This window comes from Neltuma alba, unplaced genomic scaffold (genome assembly GCF_004799145.2).
Source record: "Neltuma alba isolate B1F8T4 unplaced genomic scaffold, ASM479914v2 tig00013654_pilon, whole genome shotgun sequence".
Classification (NCBI taxonomy): domain Eukaryota; kingdom Viridiplantae; phylum Streptophyta; class Magnoliopsida; order Fabales; family Fabaceae; genus Neltuma; species Neltuma alba.
In genome coordinates, this window is record NW_021637832.1 from 1 (window position 1) to 18,842 (window position 18,842).

Below are 18,842 nucleotides of genomic sequence, written 5' to 3' on the forward strand. Positions count from 1 at the left end.
CTAAAATACCCTTACTAATCAAATATATTGACTAAAACTACTATTGTTAGAAGGACTACTTTGAAAAAAATGTATAAATATGAGAGACAAAGTGGATTGAGATCTTATATTTAGAATCAAAATAAAAGTCAAATAGGATTTTATATTAAGGACCGGAGATAGTACTATTTAGCTGGTAAGAAGTGATTCATAGTCTATAAGATTATAAGTTCAAATTTCACTACCAACATGAAGATCTTGATTATGAGTGATTCATATATTCTTCTTTAGTATGTTATAAGTATCTGACACATGTCATAACTCGGACGAGCTTCTAGAATCCAACTCACGTAAATTTTTTTGTACAATTACGATCAATAGTTTTTAATAATTTTGAAAGATGAAATTGATGAGTTTATTATTATTTGGGTTCTTAATATAAGATCTAGTTAATTAACTTGAGTAGATTAATAAAATCAATTAAACTAATTATTTATAATAAATATGTGTTGTCTTTTTTAAAATATCTTTACTAATGGTTAAAAATATCATTATTACAAGGACTACCCTAAAAAAAGATAAATATGAGAAGTAGAATATATTGAGATTTTATATTACAAATTAAAATAAAAGTTAAATGAGTTTTTATATTAATATAACCAAAATAAACATTTTAACTAAATCGTGGAGTCTGAACGGATAATAAGAACATCTTAAAAGTAAACGCCACATGGCTAGCTGTCTTCTCGGATAACATAAAACAGGGAACAGGTCATAGTAACTTCTTTTTTATTGCTTGACCAAACCATATCGGAGGCCAGAGCATCCAGGAAACAATTATTCTCTTCTTCAAGTAAACATGATCAGCAATAACACTAATTAATTATTCACTGTTACGGACCCCAAAAATAAAAATAATAATAATTATTCCCTGACATGATCATCTAATTTAATAATTTATAATTTATATTGTCCTTTTCCTTACCCTTTTTTTTATTTATTATTCTTTGCTTTGTTAGCTCACTGACAGTATTAGAAGTACTGTACCCCTGTATTCTTTTCTTGTTTCCTTGCATATACCCCTCCTTCCTTCTCTCTCACGCTTACATTTTTATCTGTAACCTCGATAATTTAAAGCTGTCTTGTTCACTTGTCAAACAGTATTACTTAGAGGGCACTGTTGGAATTTTCAGACGCATGTGTTGATTCTCCTATTTTCCTATAATTTACCCTTATATGGCTTCTTTTCTTCAGAATCTATTAAAGTATACTAGCTTTTGTCTTGTTTTGGATTACCTTTTTTCGGTGATAACTTTACTTTATCAGTTGCTTAACTGGGAGACGGTAAAGAATGAAGCTAGCAAAAACCTACATATAAGCAGTATTTTCATAAATAATTTATTTTTATTTATCAGAGACACTAATGACACGTATGAAATTGTTAACATCATTTTATATTTTTATTGCCTTAATTATTAATCAATTTTACTGTATTTAATTGTCATATTTGTTCATTATCTCTCCACAAATAAGAGTGCTTTTAAAAAAAACAAATATTACTTACATATTTGTTATTTTTAATTAAAATTTTTATCCATGTAATTCAATTGTTTGTATATCTTATAAAAATCGACCGGAGAAAGTACATGGTAAAAAAGAACAAATTTACAATATTTTATTTTAGAAATAAAATTGTATTATCCGTCCCCACGAGAGATGATACGCGTAATATGCATAAATGCGGCCATGATAATTTCAATAAGGAGACCAAATATTCATGAACTTTATTATGAATCACGAGAGTTTTTTGACCGATAGGCTGAAACAATTCACGATAGTTGAGACTTGACGGTATAAGTAATCAATGCCACCTACGGTTCTTAATATAAAAATTAATTTAATATTTAATTTGGTCTTAAATATAAGACACAAGTTAATGACGTCTCTTATGTTTATTTTTTAAGGTATTTCTTATAATAGTTGGCCATGTTAAATATTTTATCAAATATTCCTTCGGTCCTTAATATAAGACTCAATTTTTGAGTTAGTTTTGGTCCTAAATATAAGACCCATTTCTTATATTTATAAATTTTCTCTAAATTACCCCTATAGATACTCTCTCACCCATAATCAAGTAGAAGAGAGAGAGGGTATTAAGAAAGATGATTATGGTATTTTGGGAAAAATGTGTCACTTTTCTTATAATTAACTAACTTACCTAACTTCCTTAATCTAATCAAATTAGTTAAATGGGTCTTATATTAAGGACCGGAGAAGTAATAATTTTAGTTAATACGTACACGTGATTAGTGAAGGTATTTTAAGAAGTATAGCATATATTTATTATAAATAACTAATTTAATTAATTTTTTAATTTATTCAAATTGATTAATTAGTTCTTATATTAAAAATAAAAAACAGAAATATTAGTTATTAGTTACTATCCATAGATATGCCGATTAAATAATATCGTTGAAGTTGAGCCAACCCACCAGCCATTGGGACTTTTGCCTAACTTTAAAAAAGTTTCTTTGCATAGCCTTGGCTCAAAAAGCAAGAAAACATTATTATCAGAACAATGAGTTATAAGAAAGCTGTGTGGTTAACTTTTCATAAAGCAGACATTTTAAGTTTTGATATGTTGTTTTTCATTGAGATCAAAACAAGTTAAAAAAAATAAGAGGACAAAAAGTCGAAAATCAATAACAAAAAATGCCCACTTAGGATATTGGTTTTTTTTTTCAGATTTTTTTCTGGCCAATCCTTTTTTTTTTCAGATATACTTTGCAGGCTTCAAGAATCACATCTAATTAGTTTGATTCAGAATCTTGAATCCTCTTACTTGAACAGATAATAAAACATATCACAAACAAAAAGAAAAAATTATGGATGATTTTATTTATTCACCTTAAATAATTTAATTAAATGTTCGATTTTGTCCCTTTTTGATGTTGTCAGATATGAAGTGCGATTGTAAGCTAAAAAGAAAAAGATAAAATAAATCAGGTGGTTGTCATGCAAGCATGTATACACTAATATACATATGGAGAGAGATTAATTCATATAATAACAAATTTATTATTATTTAAATTTAAATTAAGGCTAAATAAATGCGTGTGTGTGTTGTCGTGGGTGCGTGATAAGAATGGGGAACCCCAGCACGTTGTGAGAGACGGAAGTTTCAATATCCGCGGTTAAAATTTGACTACGACCTTCCACCAAATCCCCATAAGTACCCCAAAGTGCTTAACCAACCCCTCCCTACAGTTGTGCGTATATATCATACATGTGCGTTCAGTTAAAATATATTCTTAGTTTTGTTTATCAATATATATACACACATATATAATTTTTCTTTTGAATTTTAGAAATATAATATAGGTATTCTACACTGAGTTTTGGAGAAAAACAAATATCAAGAGAACTAATCACGCATTCATGAACAAATACAAAAGGTCAATTGGTTTCATTGTCTTAAGGCACACATGTGAAGAACTAAATGATGAAAACATAATCAATATTTCTTTTTTTTTTTAAGGAAAAAAAACTCCCCAGCACATTGCACTAATCATAGTCTCTTGAAAGATACGCAAGAAAGGTCATTAATCAAAATAGCGGGTGGCGATGTTCGTTCGGTTAATAATTAATATTGCGGTTCAGGCCAAAAAATAATAATTAATATTGGAGAGGTTTTATCTTCTTCTTCTTCTTTTTTTTCCTCTCTCTCTCCAGATCTTGCTTTTGACCAACCCAGCTAAATAGCAAAGCGCAGTGTGTAAATAATAATATAATAATATAATATGCAGATTTAATCTTCAACTCGTTCCTCTTGATAGTGGGGGTTGGTGGAGCTTAGATCTTACTTTTTTTTTTAAGTCTTGAATTATAAGTCATAACTCATAAACATTGTTTAATATGATAATAATTAATTATAAAAATGAAAAAAGTATAAAGTGTAATTGAATAATATTATCTCCAGTTCTTAATATAAGAATTAGTTAGCTAATTTAGGTTTTTAACATGCTAATAATTTGTATTAGCTAGAATTACTATTTAATGGGATTTTAACACGTGTAAGTGTAACTATTATTTAAAAAAAGGATAAATAATTAAATATAAAAGACAAAATAGATTAGAGTAATATATTTAGGACAAAATTAAAAGCTAAATTAACAAGAATTGGAAGTAATAATTTGCCTGCTCAGCCAAAAAACAAACGAAAAACTATCCAGTATTTAACATTTAAAACGATAAAGTTTTAAGAGCTGTTAGCCCGTTACTAAGGAAATAATTATGCTTTTCTCGTTATCTTTTATTTTTATTTGAAAGGACGACAAAAAAAACTAAAAATTACAAATCTCGACTTTATTTGGTATTGAAAAGTCTAAATTTATAAATGATAACAAATTTTTGTTGACATTTTTTGTTTAGTATTTACAAAATTTCAGATTTTTTTTATCATTGTCTCTTTTTATTTTTCAATTACCTCGACCAAATCTAACATGAAAAGTTTATATTAAAAATTTCACAATAATGAGAATCCCAAAAAAATCTTTAAATTTTAAAATTCTAAATCAATCTTATTTACTATATTTTAATAACATATTTTTGTTATCACATCTGATTCCAGATTTTAAAATCATAGATATATATTTTTTGAGATTTGTTCCTGGATTATTGTGAAATCCACAAAGGAACTCAATTATTGCACTGTTTATAGTTGTGGAAAGTTTCTGTGCCAAGTTAAAGAGATGTTTTACGTTTATTTATTTATTGAAGGGGAAAAGGGAGGATAACAAGGAGGAATATAAATGAGATCACATGGGGGATGGTGTGGGGAGCCTGAACGTAATCAATACGTGCAAGGAACCCAAGGGAATGGTGAAAAAAAAAAAAAGAAGAGAGAGCCAAGAGATATTATAAGAAGAGTTTAGATGAAAATAAAACTATAATTTTAAAAGTGATTTGACAGTATACAAAATAAATATGTAGAAGAATTTATCTCAAGTTGTGAAAAAATACTTTTACTTTTAAAAAGTACTTTTGGTAATAGCCAAACACCGCCTATCCCGCTTTACATTTTAAATTAAATTAAAACTAACTAATTAAATTTGAGCATCTCGTAAAACATATATTTTGTAAAAAGGGAGTTAAATTTGAATAATCGAAAATCTGAAAATAATATGGAGCTAAAGAAAAGGGGGAAGAAGAGATTAATTTAGAAGATGGGGCTAATTAGTACTGTGAGTTTTTTGCCGGAACTTAGCGTTGGGACTAGTGAGGCCCCAAAACGGGGATCCACATGAATTATGAGAACGTGACAAGCACGTGACGTGATAGAGAGACACGGAAGCAACGACTTCAGTTGGGAATTTGGGAGTGATGTGGAAGTGTGACAGTAACATTGTCCGCCATCAACTTTTCAAGGTATAATAAAATCCCGACATTTTTTTTTTATTATATCTAAAAAGTTTCTACCAACCTAAAGCTAGCTTAGCTACCAATGCGGGTTTAATAGGAGCGATTGACCCTTTACAACACGGGGAACTAAAATTTAAACTCTTGTTTAAAAAAAATTTGACTCAAATTAGCTTAATAGAAGCTCATCTGGTGAGATAAAACTTCTTGCTGTAGAATTTAAAGAAGAGGTATTTGTCCTCAAATATTGTGATATCATTTACGAAAATACTACTTCTAATCTTAGTTATAAGATATTGTTTATAAATTATAAAGAGAGTTTTATAATTAGAATGGAAGTATTTAAAGAAGTGCACTGAGGCCAGTGAGATTTTACAATCGAGCCTCCAGTACCGTACAAGTGCCCTTCGTCAAGGGACTGTACCGCAAAGCGCAAACTTTTATAAGAACACTGTGTATATATTTTTTTGAAAAAATTATAAATAAAGACTTCCTAATATGTGAAATTATGATTTGGGACTCTCAATTTGAAAAATAGCAGATAAATACTTGGTCTCATATTGCAAATATGAAATTTTGATGAAATATTTGAAATGCCTCTCAGCCAAATGATAAGTTGACTATGGAAAATGACAAGTTCACTTTATTAAATGATAACTTCGGCAGACCAAATCACAACTTAGCTGAGGGTATGACAAATGACAAGTTGATTATGAAAAATGACAAGTTCACTTTAGCGAATGACAATTTTAGTAGACCAAATTACAATTTAGCTGAGGGGCATTTCATACATTTCACCAAGATTTCATATTTGTATTATGGGACCTGGTATTTTTCTGCTATTTTCTAAATTGAGAGTCCCAAATTATAATTTCACATCTTGAGGGTCTTTATTTGCAATGTTCCCCATTTTTTTAAGGGCCAGAGAGAACACTGTGCACACTCAAGTTAAGAATTTGCATTAGAAATTTAAAATGTTTAAATCAAGACTAAACAGTATAATTTATCTACGATTTAAATTTTTTTAATTTACAAATTATTTTAAGTATTTTGAAAATAGAAGCACCTTCAAATTTAAATACTAAGGCGTAACTTTTTTTTTTTTGACCAGCAATAAGGCGTAACTTATTGAATCTCTATATCTGCTAATAATATTATCCTACGTTACAATAAATGTAGTGGTTGAATGTAAACATTTGCAAGGGGACATGGACATGATTTATATATCATACATGCACTTGAATTATTGTGAAAGCCACGTCTACCTACATTTGCCGACTTACAATTTATTCAATGCCAGAACCTGAATTATGTTTTATATTTACTGTTTTTTTCCCACATAAATATATAACTATCTGATCTTCCTATTAAGTATCCCTCGTTAATTCACATTCAAGTATATTTAATTTCACAGATCGTTATATTTAGTCTAGATAAAAATATTTTTTTTGCATATTTTTTATATTTACAACAATTAATCCCGAATCCTCAAAATAGAGTTTCGTATATAAAAAGAGTTTAATGATTTTCTGGAGAGAGAGTTGGTAGTTGGTTCATGTGGTTCATACGATACTTGAACTAAGCTGGGTTCCTTCCTCTGCGGGGAGAAAAAATAGAAGGGATATGGGTTTTCCACAAAGACAAATCTATATTATTTATTTATAGAAAATGTCATATAAATAAATAATGAATAGTAGGGGTTGCATGATGTCTTGCCTCTTTTTTAATTATATGATTATCATTATTATTAGTTAAATTTGAATTTTGAACTTTGAACTTTTTAGCAGATATTTTATTTAAATAAATAAATCTAATTCTTTATGTTCCACGAAAAAAATCTAATTAGCCAGATAAAGGGGGAAAAAACCGACAATGAAAGAAAGCCAAAGCCGAATTTTCTTTACCAAATTGAAAGGAATACAAATTGAAACAGAGAAAAATTGAGGACAGAAAGAAACTTGACAAGAGGGCGAAATTCCACTGAAAATGCGGCAGAAATTACGAGTGAAGATGGAGACTGGGGAAAGACAAAGGTCCTTAGAAAAGGGAAAGTATGAATACAATTCCAAGCAGAATGGTCCAAATGCATAAAGCCTTTCTTTTCTTTGGACCTCTGCTTTACGGACCAACTTTGTTGCCGAAACATGTTTTAAGAAAAATGGACTTCGAAGGTTAATGTTGAAAGAGGCCACTGGACCGAAAGGCCCTCTCCTTAGTGGCATCATATTCTTATGCTGATGGTGATTTTTAGATTCACACACCCACACCCAAGTGTCCATAGAATCTTTTTCTTTTCCTCAAATGGAATTGCTTTCAATCCAATAGGAGGATACCATGTTTTACCGAAAAAGATTTTGTTTTCTTTTAAAATGTTTATTTCCTCCACTTATTATTATAGATACTTTACTTTATGGGGTCTGCCCTAAATTAATACATGCAATAATTTATTTATTATTGATAATCTAAACTCTAGAGCGACCAAAGAACTTTCAATGTAAAACGCTATTTTTAAAGATGAAAAATTTTGGTATGGAGAATCTAAATGATTGATTAAGAATCAAGACATTTCAAGTGGCTGCTTTAAGTGCTCACCTTTTAACATAGTCGCCTGAAATTTAAGCGCAAGCAACTTTTTCAAGTTATGCTTCCGAAAGCCTAACACTCATTGTCTAGATCAGGGCAAGGTAAGCTAACTTCCACAAGAATTCATTCAGTATTAAAATATATGAAGACCCGAGGATGTAAAGCCGTTCTCATAATACATGGGCAAGTTCCTTATGATCTGTTATTACATCACCACCGCAGGTTTTATTCAAGATTCTTTGGATTTTCTACTCATATATGAAGGTCACAGGGAGTTCAACAACAGACACCGGCAGCTGAAGTGGGACCGGCATCCTTCACTGAGAGTGAGCGGAGAACCATTCCTTCTGCAGCACAGAGATTACCTATAGTATCACTAAGATGGCTGGGATTAGAGCTTGCCATCTTCATGGTTGTCTCAGTTTTCACTCTTTCTTCTTTTGTTACCGCCTTCAGCCGGATACGCTCAGCTCTCGAGCCAATAACCTGCCCGAGGATACAAGCTCCAATTGTCAATGCCATTGCTGATTTAGGCATCAGGACTGACTTCCGAAGCATGGCTATGAAGGGAACAGCCGCATGCACTGCGGCAAACCATGACAGCGAGAACTTCTTCGTGTGCTCCTTCCATACACCCAAAGGGACATTAACTGCCATCCCCAGTGCTGCAATAACAAGCATTTTCGCAGGAAGCGGCTGAGGACGCAAGCTTTTAACAAAGGCTGTGCGAGCAAGAGCCGCCCTAGCAGCAACAACTGCTGGAGGGCATTTAAGCTTCATGCCAGGTGGTGGCCGGAAAGCTGATGCAACAAGGGGGAGGACATTACTTACAGCTCTATAGGACTTGGCAATTGGGCAATTTCCCTTTTCTATCCATTCATTTCCAAGTGCCTCATGCTTTGACAAATCTTCTTTCTGGAGAAAGCTCAGCAGGAGAAAGTAAAAGCTACTTAAGTCTATGCCACATCTCCAAAGTTAATTCAATCAATTCATGCTTGATTAGTAATCAAAGTAAAGGATGTCAATAAGCAAATTGAAACCTTGCCCTATGAATGATTGCTAATGAAATGAGCGTAAGTATAAATGATTAGCAAATATCTTGCAAAGATTAGCGCTTATGCAAAGAAGGCAGTTGCAATTTTTCTTTTGTATGTCAAGGCATAACACTCAAGTTGAAGTATCAAAGATAAAATGGACTTTTCTATTCGCTGAACATATTTCTTAGTAGTAAAATAACCAGATCAATAGAAAAACAAATACTTACATGAGATGAGGTCTCCCTTTTGTTTGATGATTCAGTCTTCTTTTGCTTCTTCCACTTGTCAGAAAAATTTCCAAAACTGAAAGGGCCACTGGGACCAAACGCAGAAAGGCTTATGGTAGCTGCTTTTGCTGCCAAAGGATTGAAGGGAGGCAGGGAATCAGGCTCTTTGCCATCACTGTGAAAGGGAGATCTCTCAGTAAGGGGAACGACTCCATCTTTTCCATGAAAGAGCTTAAATGCCAACTCAAAATTGGGACCATCTTCAAATATAGGACCGTTAGCTCTGCGCGCCTAAGCATGAGAACATAAACATTTAGCTTAGCTATAACCATTGGCCCAAACTGAAATTTAAGTATTATTATAGATTCGTGGAAATGGCATGAAGATGAGTAGCTTACAGGAAAGGAAATACTTGTTGCAGAAAAGGATAAATTTGTAGGTTTGTTGATGTTCCTAAAAAATGGGCACCTTTGGATGTCTTTCACGTCAAAGTGGCCCTCAGATCTATCCTCAGTCATTCCCTTAAATAAGAAGTCCATTGTCTCCTCTCGTCAAAGCAATTGCTTTTAGAAACAAGGAAAAAATGAAAACAAGTCAAGCATCTATAATCTTTAATACAGCAGAATACAGGCATCATGTAAAACCTACAATATATTATCAGTACCAAATAAGAATTACATAAAACAGTATTCCATGAAAAATCAAGCAACTAAGAAGGAACAGAATTGAAAAGCAATATGGTAACAACATCGCAGTGAAGGTTGTTAAAATCTACAATTTCAAAGGGTCACAATTTTGCAGCGAGTTTGTGGAACTTCCAGTTAACATGAGTGATAAAACAGTTTTCCCTGCTCGCAATCATGAACTTGAACAGGATGATGTAGCAAGATAGAATTTTAAACTTTTGGAGTCGCAGTTTTAAACTTCGAAAAATTGTCAGTCTCAAGCATTTACTCTTATCCTTTGTATTCCCTTAATGTAATAGGTAATTTCTACTTTCTACCTCGTTTAGTAGTATTTCGTATGGATTATAAATCGTACATGTCAACGAGAAGCCAGCAATTGACACAGCAGATTTCTCAGCCATTGATACGTGACAATAAAAATGCTTTTCCGGGAAAAAAAAATGCATATGAAAAGGTGATCCCACGAGATAATGAGTAGTTCCCCGAGTTGCAATCAACGAACAGAAAACATCAATCTTTACACACACACACACACACACAGAGCAAACTCAACAAAGGAAAAAGAAAAAAGGCCATTTAAATCTGGAAGTTAGATCAATGTCGGCCCCTAACACTCTATTCATTTCATTGTGCTAATCTACCACAAAAATCAGCAGAATTAAAACAAGAAAGCCACAGAAAATAAAAAAGTGAAGGCATTTGGTTAAAAAAAGGGTACCGGAGCCGTTCTTCTCGGCCGGCGAGCAAAGTTGAAATAAGGGAGGACGTGTGCCTGCCACAGACAACGAACACGCGCGAACCAGGACTGGCTTATTGGAAGGAGAAAGATGAAATAAAAACTTAATTAAATTACAGTGTCTGAAGAAAATAAGTGTATTTCCACAAAGACATGACTTTTAAGGACCGTTTGAGATCAAATGCTGATTTTTCAAGTATTTTATTATATCTAATCTAAATTTTTGTTTGGTTACGATTATAATATTAATCTTGTTAACTAATTTACTTGACATTTGTATGGCGTCATTTTCTTAAAAAAAAATTATACTATAAACTCTATGGGACCCTTTGTTGATTCAAACAAATTTCAATAGTGGAATTTATATTCATTCAATAAAATATTACATGGTCCAAAAATAAAATGTTACTAAATCCTAAATATAAGACCTCAATCCACTTAATCTTTCATATTTATATTTTTTTCCTTCAAAATAATCTTTATAATAATAGTAGTTCTAACCAATACACTTGATTGGTAAGGATATTTTAGGAAGAATAACATTTATTTATTATAAATAACTAATTTAACTAGTTTTCTTAATCTACTTAAATTTGTCAACTAACTCTTATATTAAAGACCGGAACTAGTACAACTGATTCATGTATATGTATTGGTGAGTGCTAAAAAAGTGAGATGTATGGTAATTAGTTCACTCAATAAAAAATAACGTACGCATTTATTTATATTTATAAACAAACATGTATATATATTTATATAAGATACATGTACCTTTTTTTGACCAGATATAAGATACATGTACTTGAAGGATCGGTTCACTGAACGAAGAATGAATGGCACCGAAATTAGAAATAGTTCAATGCATTGTAGAATTTATTCCATTTAAATGTAATAAATCTACTCTTAACTTGTGAATTTCTGATCCTATTATTTAAAATTGTTATTTTTTAAAATATTATTTTCAATGTGTTATATAACCATACGCGTCGCTTAAATAACCGATTCAAGGTTCACTAAGTTAATCACATCTAAATTAATTATAATGAAATTGATGCATTTTTAATTTGAGAAGTTAAAATCAAATCATTGTATAAAAATTATGTACCAGCACAGGAAAATAAACAATGTCAAATTCATATAATATTTATTTACAGAGAACACACTAGCTCTGAGAGTCGGTGTTGTATTTCTATAAAATGGCGAACATTGTATCGTACAATAAAATATTATTTTGGTCAATTATTATATAATAAAATACTGACTGCTATTTAATTAATGTGTGGTGAAGTGGATGTAATTTTTCATTTAACCGTACCTCCGAGTAATTTTTTATTGGCAAAATAGTAATTAACTATATAAGTTTTCAATTCCATGCATCACTTAACTTGCGTCACAATTTATGTTTTATTTTAAATAATTATAAGACCAAAAGTACAGTGGAAGAGCCAACAAGAAGTGCAGCGGAAGAGCCAACAAGCTCGCGTGTATTAGACAACATGTGAGTATAATATTTACTGCATTTAGAGACAAAAATAAAAGTATTTATAGGTAATAAACCTGTACAATACTTAGCATCTCCCTAAATCTTGTTTAAATACGATCCTCACCGAGAGTGTGAATTCACTGAGTAAAAAAAAAAAAATCTTACATGCTATGCAAGTAATTTTTTAAATATTTTTTAATACCAACAAAATTGAGTTTAGTAGAAACGAGCAGAATACCGCAAACCATCCAAGAAAAAAAAAAAAAAGTTTTTGGGTCATGCATGGGCATCTTCTGAATTTGGTGTCTCTTGCATGTAGTTTAAAGAGAGGCAGAGTCTTTTTTTTTTTGACCGAGAGAGCAGAGTTTACACATTACACGTAATAAAATTCATCGGAGGTCAAAAATATTTTTAACTTATCCTTAAAAAAGGCTTTAAGGGTAACCTTTCTGGGCCTAAATCAACTGAAATGATGAATCATTACTTCATGGGCCTGTTTACAAAAATAAAAAAATATGGGCCTAAAGGCCACACGCGCCGTTACCGGTAACGAGAATCCAACTTTTCAAACTATTAGCGGGAGAGGGAGGGGGGGAAAAGTTAAAAAGGGAGGGGAAACACCCGGTGACTGTGAATGATTTGGCGGGTAGAGTTGAGTTCCACTGTATAGGGTCGAGTCAAAGACCTTGGGTTCACTCATGAATCATAAGACCAGAGCCTATCAAAATTCAAATTTAGTTTAGATCGCCTGAATTAAAATTTTCAAAACGGTAAATTTATTTTTCAAAATCACAATTGTAAGACTACCAGAGAGAGGGAGGGAGAGTCTGAGTTACCGTGTCATCGCTCAGAAAAATCTCTTTTTTAAGGGATTCTTACGCTCCAAATCCAAAGTCCGAATCCGAAATGCATTTCGTTTCGCCGCTTGACGCCAAAAATAAATAGCTACTGCTACTCAGCCCTCAGGCGAGCCGAATTCTATTTTCTTCCGCCTGTCAAAACTGTCCTCTCTATTATCTATGTCAGTGACCACCGACCATCAGAAACCAAACGATCTTCTATTGTAACTCCGATCACCGGAGAAATGGTTCCGGTGACCGGCGATTGTGAGTGATGGAGATCCTCTTAGATTTATCAGATTACAAAAAGGTCCTAATCACTCCGAGATTTATGGATCACTCCCAGGTGGAATCGGGGAAGAAGGTTATCCCATTTGTCATCCTACGATGGACTCTTGCAATCCTACTTCCCATTGTTCTCTTCTTGACGCTTTCCTTTATGGTTGGGATTATACTGATCTTAGGCTCGAATCTCTCGATCACGAACCCTATTTCTCTGCCTTTCCGGTGCAAGATCGTATCTAGCAGTAAGTTCTCTTCCTTGTTAAGCTGTTAAATATTTTGTTTAAGCTACATTTGATCCGAAAGTGGTTTCACAGCTTATAAGCGTGAAATCACAGCAACTGCGGCGTTTGACTTGACAATGACATTTCCAAATATTAAAATTCCAGAACCTATCTCAGGAAGCAGTTCAGCGACCTCTGCTTGAATTTCTTATTTTCACTTGGAAGACCTCTTGCATCAGTATGACAAATAGACCTGTCGCGCGCAAAACATCATTTTAGCATAACCTACCTAGAAAGAAACTCCACAGAAAAACAATGGAAGAAATGGGGATCATCAAAATTTCCGTGGTCGAATGGAGAAGGTGCTTATGATTGAAAAGCCAAATTTTGCGGTTCTCCACTGCAGCGTTTGAAGTTTGATCGCAAAGGCTTCTTTTGTGTGTGTGTGTGTGTGGGTAATTTGAGGTAAAAGTGTCAAGATTAAGGGCTCCTAATATCATGCCTAATTTTAAAATGCAAGATTGCGAAACGATGATCCATTGATACTGCAGTAGGAACATAGACAACTAGGTTTGAGCTAATAGATATCGTTAGTCGTATTTTCGGAGATTGATTGTTATATCATTTCCCATGGGACATAACATTGAGCCTTAAAAACTTCTATAATCCCATGCCCAGGGCACAATCCTTCACAGCGTGATCGGAACAGAGCTGTGGTTGTTTTTTTCATGGCTCGTAAATGAGCTCATCACTCGTGTTGTATCTGACATGTAATAATTTGTTACAAATGCCGTTAATTTATTTTAAATAAGGCTGCACAACATGATGACATGGATTTGCAGTATGTTTTCTTTATTGTCTCCTTCTTGTGTTATGCAATGATTGGTTTGATTTTGAATTTTCCATTCTGATCTTTGTTTATAAATAATATTCCTTTACTTTGAAGCTTTAAGCATTTTCCGAGCTGTTATTGCATAATTCACTTTTCTACTTGCTAACTAAATTGCTTCTTTTATTATTATTGTTTTGCAGGTATTGATATTAGGTCATCTAAGATATGTGAACTTGGATTGTTTAATTATAAAGCTGAGAATTTGTTCCATCCTTTTGAAAGAAACAAATTTCACTGTCGTTATGATTACTACTGGGCTTCAGTTTTCAAGGTTATTATATCTTGCCCATTACTTGTTTGCATCATTAGTATTCTTTCTGCATGTTTTGTGCCTTGTATTGTTGTCCCTGTTGATGCAGAAGCATAGAGTTTTCTCTTACTGTCCAAGTTATGTATCTCCATAACTAATCCATGCTACTTTCAATGGAAACTTTTGAAAATAGTACATGTGTGTGTACTTATACGCAGCCTTTCTCTGTTCTGTCCTCTAATAATTGTAAATTAGTGATAAACACAAAGCAGACAGTAAGTTCTTTTACTTAACCTTTCAGGTGGAATATAAAGATCACTTTTCCAGTCGGACACATGTTGCATTATCAGAGGCTCCAAATGAGGCTCTTCCCCTTTATTGCAGGCCTAATTTGGTGCTGCGTTGTTGACCCAAAATAAATTCAAGGTGAGGTTTACCACTAGTGGTCTCAACTCTCAACCAGTTTGTGTTTTTTGGGCTGGACTTTGTTAAATAATGTTTTTCTTGTTTATGAAATATATAATACCTAGCAGTTATATCTAGTCCAGGTCTTTGGCATTGGTTTATCCTTTTATCTTCTCTTCCTCTTTTGTTAGGTCAATGAGTCTTATGACTGCTGGTACACATCTGGCATTTCCAAAGTGCGTTTATACCAAGATGACCTTTTCAGTTGTCATGCAGATAAGCCATCTACTTTTGAGATGCTTGGACGGTATTTTATACTGTGAGCATTTTACTCTTCCTATCTTACTGAAATCTAGGCTTCTTAACACAACTAAATAAAATCATGAATCATTTAATGTAAGATGAAGTTACTGAGTGGCACCTGAGGGTTAAGCGTTCTTAACATTATTTATAGTTCTAATAAACTGTTAGTTGATTTGTTTTTTATGTAAATGCTTGAAGTCTTAAACAAGGTGGGCCACACCCAAAAAATCCAATAAGCTCCAAGTACCCAAAATGCCTTCTTAAATGGAAAATTAAATAATAAGATATACTTGGCAAAGACAGAGCTGATTTTTTTTTTTTTAAAATTTGGTTATAGAAATAGGATTAATCCACATGTGTTGCGTGAATTAATCCTAGGCGAATGACATATTAACATGTTGAAGGGCCAGCATCCTGTAAAAAAGCAAGTGCTGCTAAGCTTATGAAATTTGTGGTGGTAAAAAAAAAAGCTTATGAAATTTGTACTTAAAATATGGACTTGGATATCAATATAATTACGTCATTGAGTACTAAACTGTATATGTTTGATTAAAGTGTCATATAAGTTCAATATTCTTATTTTTTTGGTAGAAAGTTCAATATTTTATTCAATTATATCTTTAATTAGGACGATGGAGATGTTATACTCCTGGATTACCATGAGGGGAAGGTTCAGCTGCTGGAACTGGGAAACGATAGCTGGAGTGTTAACTGGGTTTTCAGGTTCTTTGATCTCCATGACGTTTTTAAGGTTCCTATATCTGCTACTCTCTGGACTATGTCGATTCTGCGCTACACGGATGTTTTGTTGGCCTGCTGGTATTGCTCACATAAGGCGAGCTTGTTTCCTTTTGGCTTACTGCTCTTTTGTGGCTTTTTTGGCTATTGAATACGCGAAGATGGTAGGCCTCATGGATTTTGTTAGAGTTCCTGCTTCTTGGCACTTATTTTCGTGAAGTGCCGTGTCTTTTTTTCTCCCCCATCGGGTGATGATATCATGGTTCTAGCATGTAATATTCTTGGCGCATGATAACTGAGGAGTGGCTCTACATGCCTCGTGTAAATATGGAGGAGATGCTTAAATAGGTGTTAAGACTTACCGGATTAAATCTGGAGTTAGTTGAAATCAGTGGGTGGACTTCAGGGGACGAGGGGGTTGAGTAGTTTACAAAATGGATTAGGTTTGTAATTTATGTGTCGGTATGTTGAAAAATCTAGTTTACAAAATAGAAATATGAAAGCTTCTCATTGAAAAATCTAGTTGAAATATGACATTATAGTTTGCAGAATTAATGCATGTGAGTAGTTTCTTTAAGTAATAGTCGCCACTCGCCAGTGCATTTAAATGTAGAATTTGGTTGGCAAAAATAAATAATAATAATAAATGTAGAATTTGTTTCCAGATAAAAGTTTCTAATTTATGCGTCGCATTTTTGCTTTAAGGGCGTTGGGTGGGCACATTGATACGAGTGAAGGGAAAGAGAAACGTCTGTACGGTCTTTGGATTAAAATGCGATAATTATGCGCGTCTATATAATTGAGTATAAAAATAAGTTAATAAATTTTGAACATTTATTTCCATACTCTTCTGCACTGTTTGGGAAGATTTTTCCGTTTGGGAAGTTATTTTTCATTAAAAAAAAGCCATTCCTCATTCAAATTTAAAAATAAGGGATTTATTAGTTTCGATTTTTTTCATAGAAAATATTTATTTTTAAGAATCTATTTTGTGAAGTTGTATATTATTTTTTGAAGCTTTTTAAAATGATTGGAATCCAAAAAAAAAAAAAGAGAGAGAGTAGGTTTCCGAATATTTTAAGAAGCCATATCGAACGGTTTCTGCCTTGCGTAGCTAGACAGGTAAAGATCGTCTGGCTCTTCGAGACGGGGAACAAAACTTTAACAAATTTCTAAAAATGATGTAATTCGGTAAATAAGAGAGAATGCCATAAAAACAGAGGAATACACTGAGATATTATAAAATTTTAAAATAACTAAATAATTATCACGATTATTATAACCAAACAAAATAATGTTATCTTTTTATAAAAATTTTAAACTACTAAAATAAACGGGTTCTAAATTCCAGTGTTTAAATTTTTATCCATTATACGAGAATGAAGAGGAAAAAAATCAAAGAAAATAAAATTTTGAAAAGAGAAATGTCAAATCATGCACGAGAGAGATGATGCATGATTCAAAGCACATACAAAATAGTAATTCCTAGTTCGCAAACACAGGCCAAATGAATCAGATTGAAATGTTTTTTTAGGATGTACGCCTACATACCTTGGGAGAAAAAAGATAGGGGAGAAAAAGCTCCACATTCTCACCTCAAACCTCCTTCATCCTAAATACACACGGTACTTTAGCCAAAATAATAAAAACACAAGGTCCTAGCCCACTAACAACAAATTTTTATTGCAATGAAGCAAAAACCAAGCTATTTTATCATCATAAATTTGCAATGCTACAACATGATAAATAATCAAGATAGTCAAAAACTTAAATAAGGGGTTCACTATTCTTAAAACAAATTTCTCCGAAGACAAGCCTGAGAAAAGTTAGCATCTTTTACTACCGCTTTCCATAGCCCAATGCTAGTAAATCTCCTCATCAGGGACATCAGGGTTCAAGAACTTCTCGGGTCTTTACTTATTTCTTCATAGTTCAGAGGCGACTTAACCCTTTCTGGTACAGGCATCAGAGGAATAATGCTATCCCTGTCAATTACCCCATCAATTATTCCATATTCAACTGCTTCAATTGGAGACATGTACCGATCCCTATCAATATCTTTCTGGACTTGTTCGAATGAGCGACCAGTGAAACCGGATATAATTCTTGTAACATTATTTTTGTTGTGCATAACCTCTCGAGCTTGAATTTCTACATCTATAGCTTGTCCGCTAGCACCTCCAAGAGGTTGATGAATCATAATCCGTGTGTTGGGCATAGCAAGACGCTTGCCTTTTGTGCCGCCACCGAGGATAATGGAAGCTGTTGATGCCGAAATGCCGAGTGCAACTGTGGAAACATCAGCCCTCACAAGTTGTAACACGTCATAGATGGCCATTGTCGCGCTGAATAGATTATCAAACTCAACTGTTACAAGGAAACTAGCCAAGGGCAAAGAAACGCAACAAGAAAAGAAACCAAGCAGACAAGCACCAATAAAAGAAAATGCTACTGGCCAGTGACCTTTCTAGCTGGCCTGGCGCCAGTATACTCTCAAGGGTTCAATTTCTACCCACACCATACCCAAAGAAGCATCAATGCTGATATGCTTATCAACTACAGCATGATACAATATGCTAGATATAGTAATTTCTACGATAACAATGGGGTACTATAATAAGTGTGCATGCACACAAACAACAAATTAATGCTAAAAAAATAACAAAAATCTTAAACAAGTATTCCAAATGTAAAATAAGATGTTCATATGAAGTTGCAAATAAAAATAAAGAGCAAATTAAAACTATATCTCTCAATTTA

The 18,842-nt window shown here is 33.0% G+C and overlaps 2 protein-coding genes and 1 pseudogene across 3 annotated transcripts; 1 reads left to right on the forward strand and 2 right to left on the reverse strand.

The window, feature by feature from the left end:
- Window positions 1–8,091: 8,091 nt before the first annotated feature.
- On the reverse strand, window positions 8,092–10,702 carry LOC114738699 (uncharacterized). 2 transcript variants are annotated; one of them, XM_028926762.1, is made up of 4 exons: window positions 10,649–10,702; window positions 9,643–9,807; window positions 9,245–9,535; window positions 8,092–8,895 (listed from the first exon to the last, which is right to left on the reverse strand). In XM_028926762.1, the coding sequence occupies exons 2-4, from the start codon at window positions 9,781–9,783 to the stop codon at window positions 8,257–8,259; spliced, it is 1,071 nt and encodes a 356-aa protein (XP_028782595.1). In that variant the 5' UTR covers window positions 9,784–9,807; window positions 10,649–10,702; the 3' UTR covers window positions 8,092–8,256. The 2 variants fall into 2 exon arrangements, with proteins under 2 accessions (XP_028782595.1, XP_028782596.1); XM_028926763.1 differs by having other exon boundaries at window positions 9,643–9,786; window positions 10,649–10,663.
- A 2,434-nt stretch (window positions 10,703–13,136) lies between these two features.
- LOC114738697 (uncharacterized) lies at window positions 13,137–16,663 on the forward strand (annotated as a pseudogene).
- Window positions 16,664–17,938: 1,275 nt separating this feature from the next.
- On the reverse strand, window positions 17,939–18,457 carry LOC114738698 (ATP-dependent Clp protease proteolytic subunit 4, chloroplastic-like). The gene has a single exon (XM_028926761.1). It carries the CDS (start codon window positions 18,418–18,420, stop codon window positions 17,977–17,979), a length of 444 nt encoding a protein of 147 aa, XP_028782594.1. The 5' UTR covers window positions 18,421–18,457; the 3' UTR covers window positions 17,939–17,976.
- Window positions 18,458–18,842: the final 385 nt, after the last annotated feature.